Source organism: Zingiber officinale, chromosome 9B (assembly GCF_018446385.1).
Source record: "Zingiber officinale cultivar Zhangliang chromosome 9B, Zo_v1.1, whole genome shotgun sequence".
NCBI lineage: Eukaryota > Viridiplantae > Streptophyta > Magnoliopsida > Zingiberales > Zingiberaceae > Zingiber > Zingiber officinale.
The window spans coordinates 1,391,895-1,405,997 of NC_056003.1; the positions used below are offsets into that span (position 1 = coordinate 1,391,895).

The following is a 14,103-nucleotide window of genomic DNA, read 5'->3' on the forward strand; positions in this document are numbered from 1 at the left end:
ACTAGCTGCTAGTCACTACCTGACACCTACCCTCTTTGTCCCCCTCTGCAAGCCTCTGACGCTGCCTCCTCGCATCCCTTTGCTGTCGTTGTTCGTCAAGACACAGACAAGGACACTTGGTTTTGGTGTCACATCTGAATCATTTGTAATGTAAAATCATATTGATTCCACTAGGGTGTCAATTCGGGCAGGTCGGATCAGGCTTGGGTCGGATTGTAATTATTTTTTAAAAAATTTCAACCTGAACCCAATCCGAACCCGAATATAACCTAAAACTCCTAAATCTAATCCTGAACTAGACCTGAATAACCCGATTCAAAATGTTTTTTTTTTTTTGCTATTTTCACTATATTCTTCACTTTTATCTCATACTCTATCATTATTATATAAACATTGATATTAATATACATAAAAATATCTTAATTTTGAAAATAAAATTTGATTTAACCCTCAAAAATTTACTAAACCCTAAATTCAGGTCAACCCAAGTCAACTTGAACCCAATCCAAAAATTTTCAACCTAAAAACTCTTCAACCGGAACCCGACCCGAACTAAAAAATTTTCAAACCGATATTGATTTTTTTCGAGTCGACTCGGATCGGGTATCGGGTCGGGTTTATTTTTGACACCCTGAGATTCCACCGATACTGTATGATTCCAACGACTCTAAATCTTGTTCATATTCCATCACAAAACTCAATCCCAATCGATCTCGGATCGATTTAGTGCTTCTAGATCATAGGATCGTACGATCCAATGTTCGAGATTGCAATTTTACAAACCATGGTAACAACCATCAAAGGCCAAATCTAAAACCATGTGCTTCTGCTCCTCGTGGCGTGGTGCGATGGTAAGCGGTGAGCAGTGATCCTTCTTGCGAACGTTGATACGTGATTCACCGATGAGTTGGTTATACTATTAACTTAACTGCCAATCGCTAAGTAACAACAAGGATGATAATGTGGTTGGGAGCCTGGACAAAAATACATAAGAAGAAGAGGGTTAGAAAGACAGTCAGGGGGTTCCCCTGTGCAGCCACTCCGATGATCAAGTTAAAGAATGAAGAAGATGACTATTAGGGGTTTGATGTACGCAGGTATGTGTATATGTACCTTGGATGCGGTAAAGAACTACTTTTTATAGAGAGGGCAAATCTTTTCCCCTCTTTTTTATTCTCGTACTTGTCATTATTTAATTCCTTAAATAATTTCTGATTTATTCATGTCATTCCCTTTTTCCTAAAATAAACAAGATTAACAGACATATTCCTTGTATTCCAATCCTCGCACTGTCATTATTTCCTTAAATAATATAAGATTTATTCACATCACTACCTTTTGCTTATAATAATCCAATATTGACGCTTTGATTATTCTTTTTTTTTGAAATGGTCCTTCAATTCATCCTACCCTATTCAGGAGCTGAGAGGCTCGAGAAGCCAAGAGGCTGAAGAGCCGAGAGGATAGGAGCCGAGAAGCTTGAGAGGTCAGGAGGCTTAGGAGTTGAGTGGCCAAGAGGCCAAGAGGTAGAGGAATCGGAAGGCTTGAGAGACTAGGAGACTCAAGAGCCAGGAGGCGAGGAGCCAGGAGTCGGGAGGTCCGAAAGGCTAGGAGCTGGGAAGTCTAAATTTCCTGTTGGAACCGCCTCAGTAGTGTTCACTAATCCTCTCTAATTATTTACATGTTGTTGGTGCAGCGGAGCCCACAAGAGGGGATGAATTGTTGATAAAAAAATACTCCTCATTCTTTTGATTTGATTAGTAGTACAATAAAAATAACAATAATAAAACTGAACTAAACAACTTAAAAGAAAGAGTAAGAAGGCCAGAAATTAATTTGGTTACAACTTAGATGGTTGTTAATCCAATGCAGTGAAAGACACTAGAAGATCTCTTTCGTTGCAGGCGGATAAACCTCTTACAGATGTTGATAGCTCAAGAAATAGACTAGGAAAGAGTACAAGAGTTGTAGTTCAAATTATATTTTATTTCCTAGCTCCAGGGGTATTTTTGTAGCCACTGAAAAATTCTATCGGAGGTTGGAAGAGATTTTTTTTATAGCCCCTGGAAAATTCTATTCAAAGTTGGAAGACACCTTAAATAGGCTGGAAGACACCTCCAACGTGGCAAGTTTTATCCATGCGAAGATAAAGCTTTATCTTCGCTAACGATCACTGGAAGTAGGGGTGCAAACGAATCGAGCAAGCTCACGAGCTTTTCAAGCCGGCTCGAAAAATATTTGATTCGTATTCGAGTTTATTGAATTCGAGCCAAACTCGAATATGCTTAAATTTGTTTTTGAACCGAACTCAAACCCAAATTATACACATTCACCTAGATTGTTTGATAAATTGCCACCTAGTTTTTGCTTCAGCAGCATAAGAAAAAAAAAAATAAAGGCAAAATCTCCGCAACGAGAGTCGTTACCATCTTCGACGAGCGGCAGTAACCCAAATGAAGCCTCAGGTTCAAAATCCGCAGGCGGACCAAGCGGCTTTCAACTATTAAGCCTGCACAGGTGTATCAAATTCGATATCTTTGTTTTTTTTTATAGATCCAAAATTCCAGTTGGAAAGTGAAAGATTCTTTCCATGCGAGTGAATCCAAAACTACTCGGAAAGCATGGCATCGAACCATCAAAATCATGACCCTATTGAGATATGAGTACATGGGAATATTATTTGCTACTGCATGCATGCCCCCGTAAACAGTGGGCTATCCACACACAACAACTGTATACTTCTGCTTCTACTGCCCTAGTCACGGCCAGCCAAGAGCTCGGAGAGAAGAAGATAATATTGATATATGAAACACACACACAGCAGCTGGTAACTTAATTTCATGTCTATTTGTTTATCCTTTTTATTGTGGTGTCCGTATAAGAACACGAAACTTATAAATCAGCATTTCCATTAAATATGGTTTGATTGTCACTGCAATCTGAATATAAATAACCATCCCTTCGACATGGCTACCAGCAAGTCCACTCAATATTCTTAAAGTTAGAAAGAACAAAGCTTTACAACGGGGACCCCATCAATGAGGATGCCCAAGTTTTAGATCAAAAGGGGTAAAAAGCTACCGATCGATCATGATTCACATGCAGACTCGAGTAATATTCAAGCTGCAGCCCCTCCAACAATTGGTGTGGATTTGGATAGACTTCTATATGAATATTGTATGTAAACACTGCTCCTCCAACTAGCTGCTCAATTATATTCCAAGAGGATTTTTGTTTGCACTGAATTTTCTTCAGAATATTTTCACTTTATAGCTGCTATTTAGGAAGAATATTTTTTTTAATCTACAGTCGTTGGTGATGGGATAAGTATGGACAGTAATATATATGTTTTTTTTTGTTTTCAAATTTTCATTTGCAGAAAGATATATATGCACAGGCAGGGTATATTCATTGTACTACTTGCCATCCCAATCCCATGCATGATAATTGTTTTAACATTTGGATACTTTAGAGGGGTAAAAGTGCAACATCGGATTCCAATGGAAGAGAGATTCGGGCTGTGACGCAGGCATGACTCTGAAAGCTACAACTGTAAATGATTAATGTAACGGCTCCTGAGAAGATTATATTAATTTATCAGACTCAAATTGTTAATTGTAAAATATAATTTTTTTTTTAAATTTTAAATGAAATTTGGTAGCTCCTCCCATTGCGTTTTTTTTTTCCCCTTTGTTCATATTTAAAGCTCAATCTAGAGCTCAAAATCATTTATAATTAGTTTGGGCATGTTAGCTTAATCTAATTATGGTTAGATAAAGAATTTAAATTAGGTTTATTATTGTGCAAGAAAAATATAAATTTAAGTCAAGTATTTGATATCTTTCCCGTATTATATCAAATTTGAACGTTTGAAGTGGTGTTTGATAATTCTATACAAGTTAATTTCATTTATTTATTAATTTATTTTAAAAAATATAAATAATAAAATAAAAAATCCTCTATAAAAGTTAAGCACCCAAATATATTTTTCCTTCCCCTCCTTTCCGCATTGCCTTTTTATTTATTTATTTATTTATTTTATTTCCCTTTTTTGTCCACCAACGACGAGTCGTTTCCACCTTCCTCATTCTGCATTCCTTCTCTTCCACCAATGGGCAGGTACATGAGGAAAGCCAGGCGCAGCGGCGACGTCGCGGTCGTGGAGTTTGCCTCCTACCAGCCCTCCATCGGCGTCCGCACCCGCGCCCGGGCCCTCGCAGCCGCCGCCGACTCTACTGCCGCTGCTACGCACGACTCACCCCTTGCTTATCTCGAACTACGAAGTCGCCGTCTAGAGAAGACCCTGCCCCCTCCGCACGCATTCAAGCCCAAGGACACTCCCCCCAAGGAGTCCTCAACAATAAAGGCTAACCCTAGGATTAGTCCGCCGAACGCCGGCACGCCGAACTCGGGGAGGGAGGGGTCCTTTAGGTCCAGGAATTCAGAAAAGGGGTGCTCGTCAGTTGCGGAGGTGTTGTGCGCCGAGAGCAATATCGAGCCTGAATCGAGAGAAAGGTGGGATTTTGATCTACCCTTTGCGATAAAGACTACAGCTACTTATTTATGGTTTATAAAACGCAAGTTTCTTTAGTTGATTATCCATCAAAGTGACTCGATTTCTGCTTATTCTTCTTCAGAATATAGAAAACAACAACATCAAAGTCTTATTGTTCTTATATCTGTTTATTTGCAATCCTTCTGTGAGGAGGTATTTGGGACCAAGTTTGAAATTTCAATCGTTTTATCATCTGTGTGCGCGTTCTGCGTGAGTGTTCAAAAATGTTTTCGTTAGAGATTTAAGCTTTTGGAGAGTTGCAGTTGTTCCTTCTATTTCCTTGTTACTGGATGCTAGTGACAAAGTCACATTTTTTGTGTGGAAGTTCAACGGATGCTCTTGAGACATTCTAATTGCCATACTATTTCCCCCCTCTTGTGTTTTTCATCTCTCTAGTAAATGCCAAATTTTACATATCACAGAAGTTCAACATCTCTCTTTTGCAGTTCTTTTATATTTATATAATCAGCAACAGAAAGGTCCTACAACTTACTAGATTACTTAAAGTCCCCTAAACTTGTTGCTTTCTCTGTCGTTTTTTTTCTTCCTTGGTAATTACACTTTGTTTGGGAGTGCTAAATACTGCCTTATTTCATTCACTGATTAAAAAAATTCGTCATATGTATTTCAATATTTGTAGCGCCTCATGTAAGTTGGAAGATTTTACTGGAATAGGTTTATGTGTGTGTGTTTTTATCACTTCACAGGAGGATTGGGAAATTGGTGCCAGTGACTAGTGAGTGTGATGAGTTTATTAAATTTTTGGTTCCATGTTGCTTCGTTGGATGGACCATTAGCCATCTCAAGGGATGGTGGAAAGCTATTAGTGATAATAAGTGAATGGGAGGATGAAATAGTTGACGTAGAGATGTCTCATTTAAAGCTCAGGTTGCCGACAGAGTACTAATCAATGGGACAACTGTGTGTATTTGTCCATATCTCAATTATCTTACTCTGTTACTAATGCACTGTTCTTGTTTCGTAGATATTTGTCAATAAATGTCCACGCACTTGTTCTTACATTGATTTGAATTTTTGAAACAAACGTCTTTTTGCACAAATAATAATATTTACTGGCACTGTAAACTCTATCCGAAGGATGTCATTATGTTGGGCCCTTTTGTTGAGTTCAAATGTAACCTTTAAGGGTTCTTTTTTGGATTGTTCTTAGTGGGAATTGGTTCTGTAGTTCTGAATTTACTTGTCTTTCATGTTCGCTATCATGCACAGACACAGAAAAGTTTCAACTGACAGTAAAAGTATGAAATTTGTACTGTGCTTCATGTTTCAAGTTATCTCAAGACTTGTTTATGTATTCATAGTTTCCTATGGCGGGCACTTTAAATTTATTTGTGATCAAGTATGTTTGATTTTTCTCAACTTGTTACGGTTCTAATTGCATTCATCACTTCTCATCAGAGAGACAACACCATGCAGTTTGATAAGGAATTTGAAGACAATTGGGACACCCGGTTCTTCAACAAGATCCACCTTTTCGATTGCCAGTAAGAAGGGTATGCAAAATCCTGTCAAGCAATACATCCCTTCTAATCAGGAGACAGAAGAGTTTTTTGTTAGGCTAGAGAAACTTCAGCAACAAATATTCATTGACAAGTAAGTAGTTCATGATATTCTTCTTTTTCCCTTCACTTAGGAAGCATATGTGTTACATTGATTAATTCAATGACCATGTCCTCAAAGGAGATCACTATAAAACATATATTTTCTCTGGTGACCCTAGCCCAGTATTATGTATAATCTGTGAGACTTTAGCTAACTCTAATACATAATCTTGCTGCCTGAGACTTCCTTGAGTCACCATAATATAGAATTATGTATTCATCTTTCTATTTATCTTATTCCAGGTACAACTTTGATCCCGTGAATGACTGCCCACTCCCAGGACGGTATGAATGGATAAAACCTGACTCCTAGAGAAGAGCACCATCATGATCATCTGTTCTTTTCTTCAGCTCTTGCTCATCCAATTGATTCTGCCTAGGATTGATTCTCTTGAGGTGCAATGGTGATGGTTTCCGCATCATATTTTGTCTTGTAAAATTATCCCTAATTTAGGTTAGTCTAATGGAATAGGAGGGTTAATCAGAACTGATAAGAAGCACTTTCAGGAGCAGCATGATGAAGCTTATTTTAACTTGTGTAAAACTACTAATGGGTTTTAATTAATCGTCCAGAATTGCTGAATGGCACGACTCGTTGATAAGCACAAATAGGCATTACTCAAGAAAAAAAAAAGGATTTACATTAACATTACAGTAGGATGAAACCTTGATTTAGGATTATAAATTATATCACACTTAATTTCTGGTACTCCATTATTAATAAACAGATATGATGATCCTATCTTCGAATTGTGGATGCTGATTCCTGAGCAACTACATTTCAGCCATTGCCACTTTTTGGTCACCCACTGAAGCTTCTTTTTCCGCTTTCATATCCATCGACTCACGTAGTTCTGACTTGTAGGAGTAGACTTTAGACACAAATAAGAAGTAGATGAAGTTGAGGACGCTGAGAAGCGTGAGGAACGCGTAGTAGTAGTCCAGATGCGAGACATTCAGATTATTTAAGATCCATCCTCTTCCTCTGCTACTCGTTATGCTAGCAACAAGTCTCAGGAGAGAGCTACTGAGGAAGTTGCCAATTCCAGTGGCCGTCAAGGAGTAGGAAGTTCCCAGGCTCTTCATGCTTTCCGGAGCTTGGTCATAGAAGAACTCTATCTTCCCAACCACCAAAAAGGCATCGGCTAATCCCATGAGCACAAACTGAGGGAGTAACAAAAAGATTGTAACCGGTACTTCCCCAACTGTTTTATCGAGTCCGTGGCTTCTTGCAATGCTCAGCCTCCTTCTCTCCACCAGTGACGCAATCGACATTGTAATGATCTGAAGTACTAGTCCAACTCCCATCCTCTTAAGCATCGTGATCCCTCTTGGATCTTTCGTCCACAGCCTCATCACCTTGACGAAGAAACGGTCGTAAAGAACAACACACACTAGCATGGAAATGGTCACGAATGCTCCCAGACTTGCCGGGGGGATCTGGAAGTATGGTCCGACGTGACGATTCATTGTGGTTCCTTGCTTGACGAAGAGGGTGTTGATCTGAGCGATCATGGTGCAGGGGATGAACATGGCGACCAAGATGGGCAGCAGTCGCAGAATCTGTTTAGCTTCTTCCACTTGCGTCACAGGACAAAGCGTCCATGGAGTACTCCGGCCGTCTTTTAAAGCAGCTTTGTTGAGGTACCTTAATGAATTGGTGGAGTCGATCCTGAACTTTCCCTTCTTTGCATACACTTCTAGATCAAACTCATGAAGCTCCTTTGGGTCATTAGGAAGAGAAAGCTTCCATTTTCTGATGGAAGCCACTATGACCTTTGTTATCCTGGTGAATGAGCTTCCCTGGGGCGCCTTGTGCCTGTAATAAGGCGTGCCAACCAAAAAGATGAGAATGGAGGTCATGAGACCGAGCGCTGGAATTGCGTACCCCACTGTCCACCCCACGTTGTCCTGTATGTAGACCAGAAATGTCTGGGCAAACAATGTGCCTAGAAAGATGCTGAACATCCACCAGTTGAAGAAGGAGAGCTTATGCATCCTCTCCTTGGGGTCGAACTCATCGAACTGGTCGGCTCCGATGGTGGAGATGTTAGGTTTTGTTCCACCGTTTCCCAGAGCAATTATGTAGAGGCCCCCGAAAAACACAGCCAACTGCAGTGTTGTAGCTGACTCACAGTTTTCTTTGCAGTATGCGGGTTTCAGTGGTGAGACGGACACTGCTAGCGTCAACAAACACATGCCCTGTGGGCAATCTCAAAATGGAAACTTCATCAGCTGAATTCAGGATTTTTTTCTTCTTAGTTTTTAACTGAAAACAAATCTTCTAACTATTTGTTTGATGATGTGATCTGAAAAATGAACTAATGTATTTAATTGTATTTTTCTGCTAATTAACTTGTAGACGACTATTTTGTGCTGAAAGATGAAGCAGAAGAATTCATGACTCAGCAATGAAATATCAAACGAGCCAGTGGTTTTGAGCAGAAACAGTATCAAATCCAATGAATTAAGTCGACAAGCACGCGAGACAAGTCAACAAAGAAAGGAGTGGTGGAAAGACAAAATAAAGGTCTACACGAAGAAAGTCTTTGAGAATCCAACAAGGTCACCATCACCATGTGACCTCAAATTCTCTCCAAATCTAACAAGTCCATAAGTCAAACGGATTGGCATCCAAAATAGGTCGGCCAATTGGGTAAAAGCGTTTGAGAGACAAATCAAACCAATTGAGTGAGATCGATTGGGCTGGGCAGATAAGGAAGTTTCATCGTGTGAGTTCAAAATTAGTTATTTTTGAGTTATTTTTCTCAGACACTCCAGGAACTAGCTAACAAAATACTTTATTTTCTAAATTAAACGACATGCCTGCATAAAAATTCCTATCTTTCATGAACAACGTAACGTAACTACAAGTACATATATACCGATAGATAGACGGCGCTGGCGATGAGGAAGGTCCAAAATCTTCCGAGAAAAGCGTCAGCGACGTAGGCCCCGATCACCGGCGTCAAGAACACGGTGCCCTGCCAGTTGGTGACGTTGTTGGCGGCCTCCACCGTGCCCTGATGCAGCCTTTTCGTCAAATATATCACCAGGTTGGCCGATATCCCATAATACGCCATCCTCTCAAAGACCTCATACACTACGTACAGTACGTGTATGCATCTTATAATAATTAATATTACAATTATATATCTATGTTCAGATTAATTAAAGAATTGTATATTAATTTACCTACGACAAAGGAACAGGCAGTCCATCCTCCTGTTTTGGATCTCAGCACAGGGTTGCCCTTCAGATCCATTGACCCATCCTTAGCGTACGGCTGATCAATAACATTCCCGCCTCCAGTCTCCTCTGCCATGGGGTTACGAAGCTCTCTCTGCCTGCTGCGCGCTTTTCTGCAACTTCTTCTCGAGTAGCTTGGTTATTTTATAGACAGTGATCTCTGGTTCACATGGCCACTTTGCCCTCGCTCCATAATGAACGAATCGATCGTTAGATATATTTTAATAATTGAGGTGAAGGTTGAGGACGACAAGACAGAGACTACGTTGACTAATGGCGGCAGAAATCTACGGGACTGTCGATGCGTGGATGCGTGGATTTTGTTTATTGTAATCTAAGTGTAGATATATATGTACGGCGTTCTGCATTCTATGGCCTGTTGTTTTTCCGTAGTTAGAAAGAAGGTAAAAGTTAAGGAATCACTCTGTATTTTTATAATAACTAAAGAAACATTTCTTTTAAAAAAAATTCCTTTTAAGAATAAAAATAGCACCTTATTGTTAAATTACTTTCGGTCGCTTGTCATGTTCATGGACCCTTCTTCCTCCTTCTAAAAATGATTAATCAAGTTGGTAATATTGAGTCTGGATGACCGATTTAGTTTCACGGAAATTTTTCACTAGTTATTAGGATAAATCATGAAGTACTCAAGATCAGTCCCGCATTTTTTAATTACGTGCCCCATTTCCTCACTAATCCTCTAGCTCTATGGCTTGATTGCATCTCACTGGCTCGAGCAGGCAATGCCATAATCTCAGGAGCGCGGCGACCACAATGTATCACAATTGTATATTTAAGTGTGCAACAGCCTAAAATGATATTAACTGACGATCATTTTACTTAGAGCAATATTGATCAAATAACTTATCAAATTGTTTGACAAAAATAGTTCCACAGGACACCATATATATTTTTTAAAATAAATAACATAAAAGAGGTAAATGTACATTTAATTACATTGTGAGAAAATATTTTTTTAATTTAAAAAGAAATAAAGTATTAAAAAATTAATTTTCTCACATCGTATGGTGATTATGGCTATTGATTGAAATAGTTTTTCTTACAAAAAAAAAAGATAAATACTATCTAATTTAATGAAAAATTTCGTTTGTAAAAAAATAAGGAGAAAATGTTTATTTATTCAATTCATCAATTTTTTTTTCAAACGTTAGACAGTTTGACGAGTTAAAATTATTCAATTTTTTTTCAAAAATAAAGGTAATAACCTCGATATTGATGGACCTTTTCTTTAAAGAAAAATGGAGAACTCTAATTAATTTCTGTTTTAAAAATTACAATCTTCGGATTGCCAAATGAATGGCGAAATTCAGTGAAAAATATTTTTTTTTATCGAGTCAAATACGAAATAGATTGATTGGACTACTTTCAAACAGTGATGAAGCTCCACCTCAAAATTTTTCAGAATTAAAGACAAATCGAAGACTAGTAATCAAAGACAAGTGTATAATTTTGTCAATATAAAAAAGAGACAAATACATAAAAAAAAAGCTTGGATTAATTATGTCGGCCATATTTCCTATAAAAAAAAGAGAAAAAAATTAATCTTTTTGTCATAAAAAAATCTCCTTGTTGAGAAAAGGATGGGCGTCTTCTTTTTGTTTCATTAGCTGAAAAGTCTTTTGCATGCTAAAGCATAAAGCCAAAGGAAAGTTGCATTTGTGGAATTTTATGAAGCTCTCTATTCACACACAGGAAATACAAAATTTAAGTAAGACAAACTGAAGTCTATTTGAGACAAAATAAGATTTTCGTAATATAAAATAGTTTATATGATATTGGTTACTTGATTATTTTTTCCTTTTCTTTTTGTCAGATGATAACATATTTAGTGCATCAGGACCATCGTTGGTTGCAGTCCCATTCGTTTGACCGGTTGGATATCCAGTTGGTTCCGTGCATGCAACGCCTTCCCTGCTACGGCGATTGACTTTGGCTACTGATCAGTTTGACTCAAAACAAACTCAGTTACGTTCCCATGAAATTTAGATTGGTTCAAGCTTACAATTGATTAGAGAATTTGATGCTGTCATCTTCACGTACGACATGTGAAGAATTAGCAACATTGTTCTTCGAGTGATTGTTAAGACGTGGAAGAATCTCTTTTCTGTGATATACTTGTTATATATATATGTGGAGCTGAAGCAATAAGATTATACGTTTCCCAATCTGGAAGATTGACGAAGAACGCTCATTCTGAATATTTCAAACTTTGAAGGGTTTTCATATGGTTTACGGAATTGCCCAACTGAAATACCTTCATGTGGGTGAACAAAGATGATGCGGCACATTGCGAGTGACCCATAGGTAACGGGGTCAACGATCAAAATAATGTAACAGTTAGAATTAAGATACGATAGTGGTTTTATGGACAAGCTAAGACTCCTAATATAAACTCGAGTGATCCTAAAGTTGAATATATAGGGCTTAACTCTTCACTTCTTATAGGTAAGACTCTCAACTTATACTCGGTCTGCCCCAGTGCCGATCGGACTTACGAGGCTCAGCTACCCACTTCTTATGGGCAAGACTCCCAGCATACACTCAGTCGGCTTCAGCGTCGGTCAGATTTATGGAGCTCAACTCCTCACTTCTCATAGGTAAGACTTCTAGCTTACACCCGGTTGGCCCTAGCGCTTGTCGACGCATGAGGCACAACTCCCTACTTCTCAGGAGAAAGACTCCCAGCACACACCCGGTCGAGCTCAATGTCGGTCGGACTTACGGGGTTCAGCTCTCCACTTTTCATAGGCAAGATTCCCAACATACACTTGGTTGGCCCCAACGTTGGTCGGACTTATGGGGTTCAACTTCCCACTTCTGAAGGGAAAGACTCCCAACTTACACTCAGTTGGCCCTAGCATCGGTCAAACTTACAGGGCTCAGCTCCTCACTTTTTATGGGTAAGACTCTCAGCATACACTCGGTCGACCTCAGTGCCGGTCGGACTTATGGGACTCAGCTCCCCACTTCTCATGGGCGAGGATCCTAGCATACAACCGATCGACCTGAGAGTCTGTCTGACTTACGGGGCTCAGCTCCCTACTTCTCATCGGTAAGACTCCCAGCTTACACTCGATCGACCCCAGTGCTGGTCGGACTTATGGGGCTCAACTCCCCATTTCTCATGGGTTGGCCCCAGCGCAGGTCGAACTTACGGGGCTCAGCTCTCCACTTTTTGGCGCTAAGACACCTAGCATACAGTCGATCGGCCTGAGAGCCGGTCAGACCTACATGACTCAACACCCCATTTTTGCCTGTGTAAGTCTCTCAGAGTAGTCGGGCAACCATAGCACTGGTCGGATTTCACCCGGAGACAGCAGTGTCAGAGAATCGTAACAATCTTTCATAGAATAATGACTACTCATCAGAGAATATTTTACTACCACAGCATATACACGCAATGTAACCTTCTAAAGGGGGGGGGGGGGGGGGGGGGTGTCGTACACCCTTCATTACTCAACATATTCTAACACCAGACATTCACTGATGTCTCATTATTGTGGAGGTTATGAGGGTTAGTATAAAAAGGGAGGGTTATCTTCATTGGTCAGATACATTTTACTACGCACACATCTACACTATTGTTCATCTTTTTCCTCACTTTTCACCGGATCACTATTCTAACTTGAGCATCAGAGTGCTTGTGTCGGGGACCCTCTCCCTGGTTCTCGGTCTAATGTTTCCATTGGCTTTGTGGGTGTTGTGCATAAGTCCGAGGTCCCAACTCTCGGTCTATAGCTCCCAGCTTGAAGTTATTCCTCTATTAGCATTCCTACAACCTTGTCGGTCACCCATCTACTCAACTTTCAAACAGGATCAATTTTAGCACTGTCTGTGAGAACACATTCACTTGTTTCGGAACGTAAGGATGGACGCAGCTGGTAAAATCAGTGTCACTATGAATCTAGAGGAGTACGGGCTATTTCTGAATGCCAAGGCTCAAGCACTATCCCGAGAACAAGTCATGGGTTCTCACCTGCACTGGGCACCAACAGCCTCAGTAGAGGAGTTTCCTGTATCAAGGAAAAGATCTAGGCAAAAAGCAACCATTAGAGTTTCCTCGAGAGTTTTTCTGAGCACCTATGGAAGGCTATGCCAAAATCGAGACCCAAAGCGAGGAAAGGCTCTTGCCGCTCTGGAATTGCCTGAATAACCTAGCGTGCCTTTCAGTTAAGAGGCACTAGATAAAAAGCTGCCCAAGCATTTTCTGTTGGTTCCTACTTGGAAAACCTAACGGTTCCACTGTACAAAAATTTTGTACAAAGGTCTGAACCTTTTCCTAGCTACCATGTGTTCTTTTAAATTAAACTTGGATCGCCTGCGGAACTTAACACGTTTGATTATAAGTTTAATCTATTTGTTCTTTTAGGTTTAGACTTGGATCTCCTGCGGAACTTAACACGTTCGATCCAAATCACCTAGGTCACAAAAACAATTAAATATCTATTTCCAAAATCGGCTTCCAGTACTGCATGGCGAGACACATGACCTTCTTGGATATGGGAGCAACCACCACCGACTAGACAAAGCCTTTTAAGGAAATTAAATATTTAACCTTCCCATAGTAACCCTAGGTTAACCACTAAGAACAAACAAATCACAAGGAAAAGAAAAAACAAAAGAACACAACTTCGAAAACTAATTCGAAAAACTAGA

At 39.6% G+C, this 14,103-nt stretch overlaps 2 protein-coding genes across 2 annotated transcripts; one reads left to right on the forward strand and one right to left on the reverse strand.

Annotated features, from left to right (window-relative positions):
• The first annotated feature begins 4,011 nt into the window (after window positions 1-4,011).
• On the forward strand, window positions 4,012-6,710 carry LOC122024522 (cyclin-dependent kinase inhibitor 4-like). Its single transcript, XM_042583172.1, has 3 exons — window positions 4,012-4,515; window positions 5,975-6,169; window positions 6,421-6,710. Exons 1-3 carry the CDS (start codon window positions 4,112-4,114, stop codon window positions 6,488-6,490), a joined length of 669 nt encoding a protein of 222 aa, XP_042439106.1. The 5' UTR covers window positions 4,012-4,111; the 3' UTR covers window positions 6,491-6,710.
• A 102-nt stretch (window positions 6,711-6,812) lies between these two features.
• Window positions 6,813-9,603, reverse strand: LOC122024521 (protein NRT1/ PTR FAMILY 5.2-like). The gene is made up of 3 exons (XM_042583171.1): window positions 9,373-9,603; window positions 9,063-9,280; window positions 6,813-8,379 (listed from the first exon to the last, which is right to left on the reverse strand). The coding sequence occupies exons 1-3, from the start codon at window positions 9,500-9,502 to the stop codon at window positions 6,952-6,954; spliced, it is 1,776 nt and encodes a 591-aa protein (XP_042439105.1). The 5' UTR covers window positions 9,503-9,603; the 3' UTR covers window positions 6,813-6,951.
• Window positions 9,604-14,103: the final 4,500 nt, after the last annotated feature.